Source organism: Aulonocara stuartgranti (genome assembly GCF_965226115.1).
Source record: "Aulonocara stuartgranti genome assembly, chromosome: 13".
Lineage (NCBI taxonomy): Eukaryota > Metazoa > Chordata > Actinopteri > Cichliformes > Cichlidae > Aulonocara > Aulonocara stuartgranti.
This window is the reverse complement of record NC_138949.1, coordinates 14,401,302-14,417,709: the sequence shown is the minus strand read 5'-3', so window position 1 is coordinate 14,417,709 and position 16,408 is coordinate 14,401,302. Positions and strand designations below refer to the sequence as shown.

At 38.9% G+C, this 16,408-nt stretch overlaps 1 protein-coding gene across 2 annotated transcripts; it reads left to right on the top strand.

Annotated features, from left to right (window-relative positions):
* Positions 1-1,934: 1,934 nt before the first annotated feature.
* LOC309720066 (lutropin-choriogonadotropic hormone receptor-like) lies at positions 1,935-16,219 on the top strand. Of its 2 annotated transcripts, none has more exons than XM_082556629.1 (11): positions 1,935-2,379; positions 2,709-2,780; positions 5,696-5,770; positions 6,021-6,095; positions 9,147-9,272; positions 9,557-9,634; positions 9,822-9,890; positions 10,226-10,300; positions 11,971-12,159; positions 12,324-12,377; positions 13,928-16,219. In XM_082556629.1, the coding sequence occupies exons 1-11, from the start codon at positions 2,210-2,212 to the stop codon at positions 15,075-15,077; spliced, it is 2,133 nt and encodes a 710-aa protein (XP_082412755.1). In that variant the 5' UTR covers positions 1,935-2,209; the 3' UTR covers positions 15,078-16,219. The 2 variants fall into 2 exon arrangements, with proteins under 2 accessions (XP_082412755.1, XP_082412756.1); XM_082556630.1 differs by having other exon boundaries at positions 1,938-2,379; positions 9,198-9,272.
* Positions 16,220-16,408: the final 189 nt, after the last annotated feature.

Below are 16,408 nucleotides of genomic sequence, written 5' to 3'. Positions count from 1 at the left end.
CATCAAATTAGATTTTTGTATTTTTTTCACCCTTCATTATGTGTAAATGAAAGCCAGTGGTCCCGGCACTATTTACAGTTTCACTGAAAGTGTGTTATGTTGCTTTCAAGTAAGTTTGAACTCATATATTTTTAATTCTCCTCAGATAAATTGCATTCAAGCTCTGTAGCCTTTTTTACTGGGTACATCTCTACAATCGAAGTACATATTAATACAACAGCTCTGCCACATATTCGGTTCCATACCTCTTCATATACACACTCACAGACATTGTGTTGGGTAAACCTTACTAGTACAGGTGCTGGAAACATTCCTCAGAGATTTTGGTCCATATTGACATGCTGGCTCTGCACAGTTGCTGTGGATTTGTTGGCTGTACATCCATGATGTGAATCTTCCAATCCCCACCACTTCCCAAAGGTGCTCTGTTGGATTAATATCTGTATAACTGTGGAGGTCATTTCAGTACAGTAAACTCGCTGTCATGTTTGAGAAACCAGTCTGAGATTATTTGAGCTTTGTGAGGAAGTGTGTTACTCTGCTGGAAGCAGCTATTATTAATGTGTACACTGCTGTTGTGACATAGTCAGCAACAATACTCAGGTATGTTTAAATAATGTGCAGTTGGTACTAGTGTATAGATAGATTGTTTGGTTGATTGTTTGGGCCATTAAAATTTGCACTGTGGGATACTTCACAGTTCATCATGCTACTTCTATCAGCAATCACATCATCAATAAACACCAGTAAACTGGTTCCACTACCAGCCATACATGCTCATGCCATACTTTTGTCTTCACAATGTCAGATGACGTGGTTTGGCTCAGATCGTGAGCTGTTTCTCTAATTTTTCATACTTTTGTCTTTCCCATCATTCCTTAGTTTAATTAGTCCAGTTTCCAGAACTACGCTGGCTCCAGGTCGAATCAGTGATTTCCACTTTGTCGTAAACCTTCTGTATTTCTATTCATGAAGGTGTCTGTCTTGTAGACTTTCACAGTGATACACCTGCTTCCTAAATAATGCTCGTTTTCTTATCCATGAAAACACTTCTATGCACACTGAGTGTCTTCTGTGGTCTTTTTATGTTGCTGAGCTGGTCAATACATTCATTATTTTTAACAATGCACTTCTAAATTTCTTGCTGTCTGTCTGATAGGTTTGTTTGGGTTTTTCAGCCTAATGATGACCTCCATGACAGCCACTAACTTCTCGTTCACCCTCATATTTAAAAATACAAAAAAAAGCTATGAAATACAAGTTCATCACTTTGAATAAATTTCCAGTGTTATATCTACTTTATTTATCGAGAAATAACAAGGTGCCTTACCTGGACATGAAATTGCGTGTCAGTCAGTTTTATGAAGTCTGCACTGTGATCACATATGGATTAATTTGATTTATAATCGTCTGTGGTATCATACTGAGGAAAAACTGCAAGAACTGAGTCTTTGTGTTTAAAGAGGACAGCGTAGAACATGCTGCATGCTCCATTTCCACATTCATCATTCAAAATTCTATTAGTTTTTCCTTCCCACTGTCGCCAAATGCTCGCTCAAAGGGGGTCGTTTGATTGTGGGGGTTTCTCTGTATAATTGTACGGTCTTCACCTTTAGATGACTGCTCCTGTTATTGTATAAATGCAGATTTCTAATGTTGCAGGGGTCCAGTGGGTGTGTGTGCCTGTGTGACTGAGTGAAAAAGAGAGAGAAATCTTTTAATAATATTTTGAGTGAACACAATTTTTTTTAATTTTTAAAAGGAAGACGGAGATAAAGAAACCTTTACATTAGCCTGGCTCACAACAGAAAACCCAAACGTCATCGTCCCCGCGCTGTTATAAACGGATTAGTTCGACATGAGTGGCAGCGTGACTTCACCGCATCACTTTTAATGCTAACATTTGTCAGAGCTTTTACGATCCCCCACCCACTAAACGTCACATCCCTGTGGCTGGGGCTGTTAAACACAGTTTCTCCTGTGCTTCACTTTGTTGGCTCTTCCACGCGGACAGTAAGTCGCAATTAAAAGCGCACCTGAAGTGAGCAGTGGATCCTGAAGCTCGCTAAAAGCGCACATTATTTAGCCTTTCTTCCCTTTGTACCAGCATGAAAGTGTGCAGCGCGGTGTTTGAGCTTCAGCTGTGAGAAAATTCAGCAGAGTTTATACATATTGCTTAAATCCCGTTGTGAGTAGCCCGGTGTCACACATGGCTCTCCGGGCGGTCTGGCTCCTGTTCGCGCTGTCCTGTGTCCTGAATGCGCGCTCCTGCTGCGCTTATACCTGTCCGGCCATCTGCCGGTGCACCGCCGACTCGTTTCAGTGCAGCAAAGAGACTCAGCTGGCCTCCCGCACAGGACCAACATCCGTGCTTCGACTGTAAGTAACCCAACTTTATGCTCTAGCGTCCACGCGAGTCTAAAATCACTGTAATCCACCTGCAGAGGGTCTGTGGCGTTTCATGTGACCCCACCAGTGCCATTATACTACTTTATTAACTTTTTTCCTCTTTTTTTGAGACTTATTGGCTCTGACCTCTCACTTACTTGAATATATTCTCTTTACTGTTACTGTAATATTTCTCCAAGGACTTGTTTATAATGGGTGTAATTTTGAAGGATAACCTAAAGAGACAGTTTTGTGTTTTCTCATTTTCTTTTATACTTAGCCATATAAAATGTGGATTTAACTGCCAATGACTTTTGCAGAAGGCTCACTCATCTGCCCTTGAAAAGAGTTCCCTCTCATGCCTTCAAGGAGTTGATCAACATTACAATAATGTAAGTTTTTTTCCCCTCTCATACAGAGGTATTATAGGTGGGCAAATTTATGTACTTTACTTAGTGAAGGACTAGAGCAGTATTAGTTCTACAGGACAATTACATCCATCGCTTTTTTCTTTTTCGTTTTACTTCAAAATTACTCAAATGCTTTTTGCTTGGAAATAAAGATAGAATAATTATGATGTGTTTAATCCTTTGATCATTTCTTTATCAGGTAATCAACAGATGTCATGTTTACCGGGTTAATGGAGGCTAATTTGGAAAAAATTAACATCTTTTTGTTATTTCCTAATATAACTGCTTCACTTTGATCTGTTGTTGTTGAGTTTACTACATGTACCAAACTCATTTAAAAAATCAGCACAAGTAATTACATTCAATTTTCCCATGTAAGTTTTTTCTACATAAATACAATGTAAAATGTGTAATGTATCATTTATTTATAACATTTATTGGAGTATGATCAAATGAAAGTTTACACCAAGCACATTTTCCTTAGAGATTAAATATTTGAATAAATAAACCTTTGATTTTATATGTTTCAGTTACAATTTACTCAAAATCATTGCCTCATGTTTATTGAGAGTGAAAACTTTTGAGGGAAGAAATCAGTCTTTTCAGCAACCTCTAAACTAAAGGGTTCATTCACCACATGCTCATGTCATGTGGTCCCATGCGTATTATCCTAATGTCCTGTTTTCATCAAAGGTAGATGCTTTAGAGTAGTACAAAACAGATCCCAGTTTAGTGCAAAAGAACCATGCATCTCTTGTTCATGTCAAAGTGCATCCATCTACTATTATGCTGTAAAAATGGAATCTGAATGGGAGGAAAAACCCTTTGATGTATAAAAACAACATAAGAGCAAAAAGTACAGTTTGTATACACAAAGACGAGAGTTTTTTAACATGATCCGTAGAGACAAATCAAAGATAGCTGCTTGGCCAGCGTAAATGTAGACATGTTCTGGCGCTGGTAAAATGTAAAATAAAAATACCCAAAGGAAATAAATTTCCAAGCAACATTTATTTCAGCAATAAATCATGTAAACTTCCCAGACAGAACAAATCAAATATTCTACTAATATCCCAGCTGTAACTTGAAACCTACCTGACCAAAAGTGCAAACAAATGGCACTACAAGTATAGTCACACCCTATTTCAGAAACACTGCAATCACTTCACCTGTGTGCCATGCACTGAAGTGGCACAAACAAACACAAAAAACAATTAAAGAAGAAATCGTTTACATCTAAAAGCCTGCACACCTGGGGGGGACTTACAAAAACAAAACTACAACTAAATTTAAAAAGAAGGAGAGCTGGAGACAGTCGATAACAGCTTTAAAACAGAAAAAAGTTATCAATTTGAAAAAAAATAATGCAACATGTAATAAAAACAGTGTAAAATAAAGTGGTAAAACGTCAACTATACCTACGACACGAGCAGTTTCCTCATGCACAGTAGATCCAGATCTGTATAAATTCAACCATAAAAAGTTGCACCTACAACGCTAAATAATCCAGCTCTAGAAAAAACAACCAAAATCTCTTACCACAAATCATACCCACTCACACCAGAGGGAGTTCATCCACAGGTGATAGCACAGGGTGCCCAGAAATATAAGGGGGGGTAATGAAATTTGCCAACAACAAAACAAAACAGTACACAACTAACCAAAGAAGTTTTTTATTCTAAAAAAAGAACAGCAGGTTCTAACGGGTATACTTACCTTTTCTCCAGAAGAATATTTGTTTGCTGACTGAAAAAGCTCATATATACCACCTTTACTGGTACGATCTGTCAAAGATACTCAAATGTTTATTAAAAATCATTTAACTGGGTTTAACTTGCTTTTTCCTAAAGCTGTGCATATAGGTGGGTATAGATGAATAGAGGTTCTGATGTCTGCTACAGATGTGGGAATTTATTTCCCATCAGTCGGGGCTCAACTTGATCATATTTACAGCTAGACACTCAGTCTTAAAACCGTAGCATTATCCCGAGTTGTTCACAGGCTGAGCTTTATTATTTATTTCACAACAGTCTGATGAGTAAGTAAAAAACATTTTTAGCTGCTAATGAGAGCGCTCAGTGGGTGAGCCGGCTGGTGTTGAGGGCGTTTGACTTTGCTCTGCTGCTCAGGGACAAGCCTTATCGGTCTCAGATACATAAAGTACTCGCATGTGATAGGTTCATGTTCAGTTTAACCTCCATCGCAAAATACTGTAGTCTTCAGTGATAAAATAAATTTGAGACTGAACGAAGTTAGTCGTAAAAGCTGTCAAAACCCGTGTCAAGGTGGAATGACACGAGGACCTGCTCGTCCTTTGTCACCGATGACGCATCCTTGAAATCACAGCACCACTTCATGTAGATGATCATGCGCAGAGGCCTTTTTTCCAGAGCTGTAAGCAGTAATTACAACACTATACATAATGCAATCAGGAGAGGGGATAAAAGAAAACAAATAATATGCGGTACAGATGGAGTCCTTTAATTGTTTCTCGACTAGAAATGGAAGCCGAGCAACGTTATTTTAAGAAAAGCGCAGGCTGATTACAGTAGGGCCGCAGAGTAAAACGATGATTGCAAAAGGAAGATGGAGAGCGTCTCGTAAAAAGAAGTCAGCCATCAGAAAACAAAGTGTTCAAGGACAAATCGGGAAGACTTGTTGACTTTGTTTGTCTCGGAACGCTTTTGTTTTGTCCTGCTTTTTAAAGATCTTCACTTAGTCTTCCTGGCCTAGATGCATCACTGATGTATTTCTGAAGCTCTTGGTGGTACCTCTGTTTTGCCATCAATCATCTCTGTCCCATTTCTAACGCAACAAGCACTTGTGTCACTTTGCATAACTAAAAATATTGTTAATATGTCGATGGATGTAGAGCCTTTCTTGTGTGTGCGCTACAGTGAGATCTCCCAGAGCGACTGCATCACACATATACAGACACACGCCTTCCTCTCCCTCTACAGCCTGGCACAAATGTAAGTCACACTTTACACTCCACCACATGTCCCATTCAAACACGATGAAAGCAATTACTCATTTGAGCAGCTGGTAAATGATTTGCATTTCCTTTAGGTTTCACGGGATTAGTCTGTCATTATAAAGCGACGTGTTTAATCCTTGACTTTTTGAGCAGCTGACGTATGAATGAGGGGTTTTTTTTTTTCCATGCTTGTTTGTTGACAGCCACTGACAAGAAAATTGTGATTACTGATATGTTTCCTGTAGCTCAGTGCAGAATATCAACAGCCTGAGATTTATTGAAAAAGGCGCCTTCACTGACCTGCCCAAGCTGGAATATTTGTAAGTCGCTTGATTTTTATGTGCACATTTCATATAAACTTAGCAGGTGGTTAAATATGAACCAGACATGGGATTCATATCATTGCTGAGTTTACCTGTTAAAGTCTGTGCCTGTTTGTGTTGCAGCAAGTGATGCTCCCTCACTGTGTAATACCATAAATGCACAATTAGCAAATGGCTTAATGCTGCAAAATAGGAAGAGAGCCAATGAGATACTATAATGTTACATAAATGTTATTGATAAAAACAATTGTGATTTAGTGAGCAGAGCAACTCACAAAGAGGCAGCAGAATAATGATGTGTAGCTCTTACTTATTTCATGTTGAAAGTGATACACAAATGTTACCAAGCCTTAAATAGAAGTGACATGGGTGCTAGTTCAGGTGTGAGGACTGTTAAGATTAAGGAAGAGTGCAGTTATCAACAGTATAAATCAAATTAATGTGAATTCACAGATGACTGACTATGAAACCAACAACACCACAGATCCCATACCTAAGAATTTCATATGACTCTACAGTACTGTGAAAAAGTCTCATGCCAACCCTTTTCTTTATATTATGCTTCCAAGGAGCCAGACTGTCTTGTATTTTTTAAAGTAGTCTTGAGCAATAGTTCTACAATCATTCAAAATATTTTTTAACCAACAAAGTGATTCCCAAAGTGGCAGGCCTAAAAATATATCTATAGCCAATGAATGGTATTTGAAAGTCATGTCCTTACAAAATATGAAAAAATTCAGCAAAGCCCAGACAGAGGATCAGAGAAATGCATCTGATCCATCTACTATTCTCTCAAGCCTCATCAGAAATGGTATTAGTGAAGGAGTGGCTGTTGAGTCATTCATAAAGAAGGAGAAAAGGTTGAGATGTGCCAAATTATGCAAGAACTGGAATGAAAGTCATTTGCAACAGGTCTAATGGAGTGATGCATTCAAATTTGAAATTTCTGGTTCAGATTGTTGTCAGTATGTACATAAGAGGTCTGGAGAGAGATACAACAGCGAGTGTCTACAGCCATCTGTAAAACATGGTGGAGGCATTGCCATGATTCTGGGCTTGCCAAAATTGATGGACTTATAAACACAGAAAAGTACGATCTGGAAAGCATTTGATTGGCAACAGCTTGATTTTTGAGCATGACGATAATCCCAAGCACACTGCCAATGCAGTAAAAGCATACCTGAACAGAGAAATACACAGTGGAACAGCATCAGTCAAGATTTGGCCTCCCCGGAGCCCGGACACCAACATGACTGAAGTAGTTTGGGATCACCTTGACAGAAAACAGAACAAAAGACAGCATCCAAAGGAGAGTTTTGAATGTCCTTTTTGAAGACTACTTAAAGAAATTACAAGAAGACAGTTCAGGGTTGAAGAATAAAGGTGGTCATACCCGATACTGACTTTCAAGCTCATTAGAACTGTGCAAACTGTTTTTTCCTTACATTCTGTATTTGTATGTTTGCACATGCCTCTGCAATTCACTGCACCTAGAAAGAAAACGGGTGGCTCAAGACTTTGCATGGCACTGTACATTTTCTGGGTACTTTAATATAAACTTTATAGAAAGTTGAGACTATTGAATGTTGAATCCAATGACTTAATGGCCAGGCCTTTTTTTTTGTTTTGATTTGGGGAGGGGCTGAACAGCTGCTGGTTAGATTAACACACTCATGTTTGCCTCACGATGATACTATGTTGTTCCTGTTGCAATTAGCAAAATCATAATGCCTAAATCCATGAGAAAATATCTAATAATGTTCCCTATTGACTGATCTGCACCTTCGTTGCATCCTAATTAGCACATGTTAGCCTCCAAACCAGCTTTGCTAAGATTCTGTACATGGTAAACATTGTACCTGCTAAGCATCCGGCTTGTTTGCATTGTGTATAAGCGCAGCCTTGCATACATGTAGGTAAACACCTACACACAGGTTGAAGGCTCAACCGAAGCAGAATCAACATTTGCACAACAAATAAGAAAAAAAATAATCCACTTGACCGACTGCAGACTCCTACAGAAGCACATTCACATTCACTCCTACAGGATCACAGAACAAACTAAAATAGGTTGCACAAAAAAAACAATATGTTGCGTTAACGCTGAAAATAATTCTACTGTAGACCAATTTAAAAAGTTGTGTTTCAAGGAAGGCAGGAAGAAAAGTTTGATCTTTGTTCAGTTCCGATGACTTCCAAGCAGCAGTCAAATGATTGTTTTGTTTGTCATGGTGGGTGACCAGGCTTCTGAGACATAATCCAAATATTACTGTCCGAACAGGCAACTGCAAGTCCTGTGTAAGTGCTGGCAGGTTGATAAACACAGGACTGAATTTGTATCCAGATCAGACTATTTACTGTGACAGGAAAATATTGTTATTCACAAGGCAGCACAGGATATAGAATATAAAGCTTTTCTAGCAGTATAGTGGGAAACTACACAAGCTTTGTTTGTAAATTTCAATTTATTGAGGCTATAAGCTAGGGGAGGTTGGGAGGGTAGAAAATGTTGCTGCTGTCAGTGAGAAACAGAATTATGGCTAAGAGGTGAACAAGACACTAAAATCCACTATTGACTAGGGAAGAAAATAATAGATTTGCAAAATTCAGTTTTGAGTCTTTCACTTCAACTTCTTCAATTTTATGAAATTGAAAAAGTTGCAAATACTTCTCTTTGTAAGTCTGAACATAATACAGCTGCACTGATATTAGAGCATTTGTCTATATTGTTCATACATCCCTACTTTGTAATTTTGGGTTTTTTATGATTGTGACACTTTCTTGTTACCTACAAACCACCATTATACTTGTGTTTTTTTAATCTTGAAGCTCTCATGACCTCTATTATGCTTTGCTATTACTATTCTATCCAATATAAGGTCACTGTGGAGATATTTTTCATTTATTTGGCATTCACTGCCGCAAATTAAATGCAAGGAAACTTGTCAAAGGTCATGGACAGAAAGTGATGTTTTCTAGAAGAGTCTTCTGAAATGTTGCAACTCTTCCTCCCTCCCACCCTGTCTTTTTTTTTTTTTTGCTTTGAAGATTTCCTCTTATCTGCTCACGATCATCTGTCTCTGCTGTTTGCCATCACAGGAGCATCTCTAACACGGGCATTGCACACTTCCCAGACTTCACAACCATCTCTTCCCTGTCGCCAAATATTATCCTGTAAGTAATCCTGTTTAAAGAAATAGTGTGTTTCCAAACTGGATTAGCGTCTTTCTGCATGCTGCAAAACCGCAGGTGCTTCACGTCATTAGCTCTGTTTGTTCTGTTTTACTTTTATTCCGTCGATATCGCGATGCCACCAACCCTGTAACAAATCCTTCAACTCTGTCACACTTCATCATACTGCTCTCTTTTTTCTTCTTCTTCTACGAATATACATATTTTTTTTCTAACTGATAATTAAACCCAACAGCCTGAGTGAGCGTTATCTTCTCTGTGTGCAGAGACATGGCAGACAACATGGAGATTGACATCATTCCTGCCAATTCCTTCCAGGGTATCACAGAGGAGTATGTTGACATGTGAGTAAGGGAACTAAAGTCCTTTTTTTCCCCCACATCAAAGCTAAAAGGAACTATTTGTTACTATTCTCTAGGAATGTTTCTTGATGCATATTTATAAGTCTCTGAAATTTCATGTTCATTTATCTGACCTTGGTGATTGGTGCTTCTGACAGCTAAATAAATTCAAACGTTGTGTCCTTGACAGGAACCTGGTTAGAAATGGCTTCAAGGAAATAAAATCGCACGCATTCAATGGGACAAAGCTCAACACGCTGTAAGCATTTTGATCATCAGTATTTAAACAAACAAAAACACCTGAGCTTGACAGTACGCTGTTGGGGAGTGCAACGTTTAGATTGAGGCCTTTCCTTTCCCCCCAATCATGAAAACTGAATGTACCAGTGAACAAACACAATGTAAGACTAAACAAAGATTACATTCCTTTGTTTTCTTTGTCCCAGTAATGCTGAATGTTGTTGTTGATGAGATATGCGCAGGCACCCTTTTTATAAACCCAATGCTCATCACTGTCAGTGTGAAGCTGAGCAAACAAAAAGTTTTGTTTCGCTCAGTGTTGTGTGCATTATACTGTTTCTTTGTCTTTTGTAGAGTTTTGAGAGACAACTGGTATCTCCGTAACATTCAAGAAGATGCCTTTGAAGGAGCCACAGGTCCAACTGTTCTGTAAGTAATTTGAGTTCATGAAACTCCCCACAAGTGGATTGGTAGTGACAGTTCCACACAAAATTATCTCCATAGACTGCAGCTCATCTCAGCCTGAAAGTGTCTTTCAGTGCATTGTTTTGATGTCTTGTTTTAATATATCAATTCAGCTTTATTTATATGGTGCCCAATCACAACAATAGTCGCTTTATATGGTTGGGTAAAGACCCTACTGTACTTTAATAGAAAGAAAACTCCAAGAATCAGACAACCCCCTATTAGCAAGCACTTGGTGACAGTGGGAAGGAAAAACTCCTTGTTAACAGGAAGAAAGCTTCAGCAGAACCAGGCTCAGGGAGGGGCAGTCAACTGTTTCAGATGTTTGGGGTAAGCCCAGGAAGACAAAAGACAGGGTCACTTGATCCAGTCCTTTCTATATGAAAACTTTAAGCCTAATCTTGAAAGCAGAGGGGGCGTCTGTCTCCCAAATCCAAACTGGGAGATGGTTTCACAGAAGAGGGCCCTGAAAGCTGAAGGCTCTGCCTCCCATTCTAGCAGTCAGGGAGAAGCGCTCTGTTCGAGTGACATAGTGCTATGACATCTTTAAAAATAAATCACAATATTAATATCACCACTTTTACTTTATTTTCAGTCATTTTTTTCTTTTTTTTAAGACATGATTAAGCAGAGAAGTAGCAATTTAGCATGCAATCCATTTATGTTTAATGTTGCTATTCATCATTACATGGCTGAATTGATGTATTTTATACACTGTTTTGCAGTTTAAGCTGCAAGTTGCAACTGGATGTACAGCAATCATGTGCAAAGAAGTCCCCTCTCCCAGTGAAAAATACTGAAATTGCATAAAAACCTCAAAAATTGCACTTGAGTTAGTGTATTTACTTTTCAATGCTGTGTTCAATCAACAGAATTAAAGAGAGTTAAAGTGATTATATTTCAGCTAGGTCACAAAGCGAGATTGATATTCATAACAGTGCTTATTTTATTGTATAAACATTAGGGTAGTGACAGTCTGTCTGTGTAAACAACCAACAAGGCAGGCAGGACTGCTGAATACTGATTAGCAAGCAAATAGCTCAATCTGCGGTGCATGCAGCTTGCAAGGTCTCTGATTGCAACCAACTCTGTGGTTGATGTTTAAAAAAAAAGAACTTTCTTTTGAGTAATTTTTGGATCTTTTGGGTTCTATAGATGTAATAAATATTTGGGTAAAGGTAATGCAGTCAAATGAATGACGGGAAGGAGATCCTGAATGTCTTTTTGCTAAAGATAAAAATGTATTCAGACAGTAATTGCAACCTCTATTCTCATAAAGTTGCTTTCTCGTGAAAGCGCATCTCTTCAGAGGCAGCATGATTTACTCGTTGGCTGATAAATATGAAAATGAATTAGGGCTTTGTTGCCACAGTCTCCAGAACTCTGTGAACACCTGTCGATGATTCAGTGAATTTGCCAGAAAGCATGTCTTCCACTGTCTACATCAACAAACGGCTTCTCTTGGATCGAGTTGCTTTGTAGCCCTCGGCAGAGTTTAAATGACCCATGAAAGACAACGAGACAGACGAAAGCTTTTCTAGTGCCTGCAAGTAGTTCAATGAATTTTAATCATAGTTGTTTTACTAATCATCGTTGAAATGTATGTCTGCATTCTCTCCGTGTTTGCCTTTCAGGGATGTTTCCTCCACGGCTCTGAGGTCTCTCCCCCCTAATGGATTGAGGCAGGTTAAATTTCTGAAAGCCAGCCATGCCTATGCTCTAAAGAGCCTCCCTCCACTGGAAAGTCTAGCTGAACTGCTGGAAGCGGAGCTCACGTACCCGAGCCACTGCTGCGCCTTCCACACATGGCGGCGGAAACAAAGGTAACCGACAGATGCTCCCAGAGATTCAACAAATCCATTCACATCTGCATAAACAGTCGAAAGCTCTGTCCAGTGAATACAGATCATCAGTAGGTGGATCATTTCCACTTGAGCTTGTTGATATTTTGAGGGGTTTAACCATTTTATTCCTTTCTCTTCTTTAGGGAAAGTGCCTTAAAGAACTTGACCAAGTTTTGTGATCTGATGAATACAGAAATGTAAGTTTTTCCCTAGTCACTTAGAAAGTCTCCATTTTGTGTCTTAAACCTTGATCTTACTGGTTGCTACACATTTTGTATGTGAAGATGCTCCCTTAATATGCCAGGAGCCCAATTAAGCCAGTGTGCTTTATTTTTTTTAAAACAGTCCAAGTCTGGGAAGAAGAACAACAGCAACAGCTTGCTTCTGTTCTCCCAGAAATGTCCCAATTATACAGTTGGTGGTCAGAGGTTTACAGGCACTCATGGGTGAATACAGCATAGAATAAAATAGAAAAATAGCCCTTTGTCATTGTACAACAAAATTTTGGTTTTTTTTGTTCTTTTTGTTTTTAGAATCGAATATGATGGTTGTTTTGGACTTTTTATTTCTTTCAACCGTTCCTTTTCCAAGGTTAAATGATTCTACAGCATACATATTTAATGACTTAAAAATAATAATAATTTGGTGCACAAGTTTGAGCATTTGAGAAAATCCAAAATAAATTAAAAAGGGTCAAAAGTACACACACACCTACACACACACACACACACACCTAAATCTTTAAACAAGTGTTGCCGATTGTAAAACAATGTCTTTTAACCTGACGAGGCTAATTAACTTATTGTTAGTAATCATGATCGACTCCAACTGGTCATTTTTCTTTGCCAGCATAAAAATAATTTGACAGCACTCTATAGATTGACCAATACTGAGAACAAGTTATTCAGATGGATCACTGTTTTGCCAAAGTCTGGAAGAAAATCCAAAATGTCACCCTCAAATGAAAGGATGTTCAGAAACAACTCAGAAACCAACAAGGCTCAGGCCGACCATGAACTTGAACCTCCGGAAACAGTGGAAAAAACACTGGAAAACCAGTGTCACTCTCCACAATCAAGCAAGTTTCACATCACCACAAACACAAAGTGTGTCGAACAAGACAAAATCAGCACTTTCAAGGTTGGCTGAAATTTGTAGCCAAATGCCTTCTAGACAGGTTTGTAATCAGATGGGACTATCTGTCCACAATGACAAGACGTATGTTTGAGTACTAAAGGTGAAGGTTTCAAACCTAAGAACACCGCAGTAACTGTCAAACATGGTGATGGTAGCATCACACTCTGGAGCCATTCAGCATCCCTTCAAATCAACAGCTAGATGGTTGAAACATGGACAGAATTGGGTATCCCAACAGGACAACAATCCCAAACACACATCAAAACAGGTTTTTGAATCGATAAAACAGGCTAACGATACATTTCTGAAATGGCATTCCCAAAGCCCTGACCACAGCCCTATTGAAAATATGTGGACTATGCTTAAAAGACAGACAGCTATTATTTCGGGTGTATGTATATACACTCTGGGTGGATTAGAGGAAATCCTAAATAGATTCAAACCTGTCATTAAAGATGTATGCTGTTCAATCATTCCACTCTGGAATCACCATGATATTCACACCCACGATGAGTGTATGTAAACTTCTGATCCCAACTGTACCACGCGTACTGTCTCTACTGTCTGTTATTCTAGGATTTTGATGCTAATTTTAACGTGTATTCTTCAGAGATCCGACTGCTGATGACACGAGTCTTATCAATGGCATCAACTTTCAGTATCAAGACCTGGAATTTGACTGTCTTAGCAACCCTTTTGTCAAATGCTCCCCAAAGCCAGATGCTTTTAATCCTTGCGAGGACCTACTGGGCTTTTCCTTCCTGCGCTGTCTCACCTGGATCATTACGGTTTTCGCTGTGGCCGGTAACCTGGCTGTTTTGGTCATCCTGCTAATTGGCCACCATAAGCTCACAGTCTCCAGATTTCTCATGTGTAATCTGGCCTTCGCCGACCTGTGCATGGGGCTTTATCTCATCCTAATTGCCTTCATGGACTACCATTCCCGTCATGAGTACTACAATCACGCCACAGACTGGCAGACCGGTCCTGGATGTGGCATAGCAGGGTTTCTGACTGTGTTTGCCAGCGAGCTATCGGTATACACGTTGACTGTGATTAGTCTTGAACGATGGCATACCATTACCAATGCCATGCATGTCAACAAGAGGCTGCGCATGCATCATGTCACAGCCATAATGGTAGGAGGCTGGGCTTTCTCTCTGCTGGTTGCCCTGCTCCCTCTTGTGGGGGTCAGTAGTTACAGCAAAGTGAGCATCTGTCTGCCCATGGATATCAACACACTCGGCGCTCAGGTTTATGTGGTGGCTGTGCTCATTCTCAATGTTGTTGCTTTCCTGGTGGTTTGTTACTGTTACATATGCATGTATCTCAGTGTTCACAACCCAGAGCACTCCACCCGGCGTGGAGACACCAAGATTGCCAAGCGCATGGCTGTGCTCATTTTCACTGACTTTCTCTGCATGGCACCGATCTCTTTCTTCGCCATCTCTGCAGCCCTGCATATGCCCCTCATAACTGTGTCTCACTCGAAAATCCTGCTCATTCTCTTCTATCCTATCAACTCCCTCTGCAATCCTTTCTTGTACACCATCTTCACACAAGCTTTCAGGAAAGACGTGCGTCTGCTGCTGAGTCGCTGTGGCTGCTGCAATTCCCACGCTGACTTCTACAGGTCACAGACTCTGGGTTCACACCTGACTTGTACCCAGAAAATGTCCAAAAGAGAACCTCACTCACTCGGCTTTTATGCCTATCACATCAAGATGAAGGGCTGCTTTCTAAATAAGGGAACCACATGACCAACCACATACACAACTGCGTAATGCACTGAAAGGCAACATCTGCCGCCTTACTAAAAATGTAGCATTTCTTCATAATGTAGATCTCATGAAAAGATTGTCAGTTGTGTGCATGGCAAGCGTCAGATCAAATTTGATCGTGTTTAGTTTGCAAACTAAAAACTGCATCAGACAAACGTAACAGGTGCCGCATCCTTCATTTCTGCAAATGTATTATGGTACATTAAAGAAGACAGATGGAGCACGGATGGCAAAATAAGCTAATTTATTTTTATTAAAGCTACTCTATATTTAATTATATTAAAAATGAAAAATATTTATTGTTTGCTTTCTATAAGACTGAGGTTTCAAGTTATTAGAAAGTAATTAAATGAAGACTGATTTTGTCAGAGATGAGTTTTGGTGCCACCTTTTGGTTTGTTGTACTCAGGACAGATTTGGATTGGAAAGTTAAAAGACTGCACACATGCAGGAGCAACTCAGTTGAACCTAGAGCCAAGACCAAATAAATGGTACTTATATTTAACCTCCTAAGACCCGAACTCTTCCACTGCATACATTTTTAATTTCTCTTTGATATTTGGGCATATTGGGACCCGATGAATGTAAAAACAAAAGAATTACCAGATTTTTCTTTTAACCTTATTTTTGTTTTTAAGAAAAGAGCCAAATATGAGGATATTCATTTAAAACTTCGATAGAACAGTAGCAGTATAATGTCCTCGTAAGTGGATATCAGGCCCCTGTAGAGCAAAATTCAGTAATTTGGTCTAAATAACCCAAAATGTGATGTCCACATATGTGGACGCCAGGTCCTAGGAGGTTAATACGTAAAATTATTTTACAATTGTTTAAATCATGTGTGCTTTTCTAAAATCTTTTTCATTTTTTCTTGATTTAGCAACAACTGTTAGGCCTACTAGTCAAGAATATTAAATGTCAGATCACCTTTTCTGTTCATGTTTTAAGAAAACTTGAATGTTTCTTAATCTGACTTTTATGACTGAATCAATCAATGGTACACAAATGTGTTTTTGTTATAATCATTGCAAACTTTCCTGTATATTTTTTCCACTTTGTATTTCTTTCTGATATTTTACATGATTTAAAAAGGAAAGAAAATAAATAAATACTGGACTTGTCTTTTTTTAACCACTACTGTGAATTTTAACCACTTCATGTTAGATTGTAAGAGTATGGGCTTTGTAATATATGCCTATGAGCAATCTTTTCTCTGAGTCTGGAAAAAAAAAAAAAAAAAAAAAACAGGTCTTCCAAAATTCTGTTTCCTCATCTTGTTGTACATAATCTGTTGTTAATTTAAAAAAAAT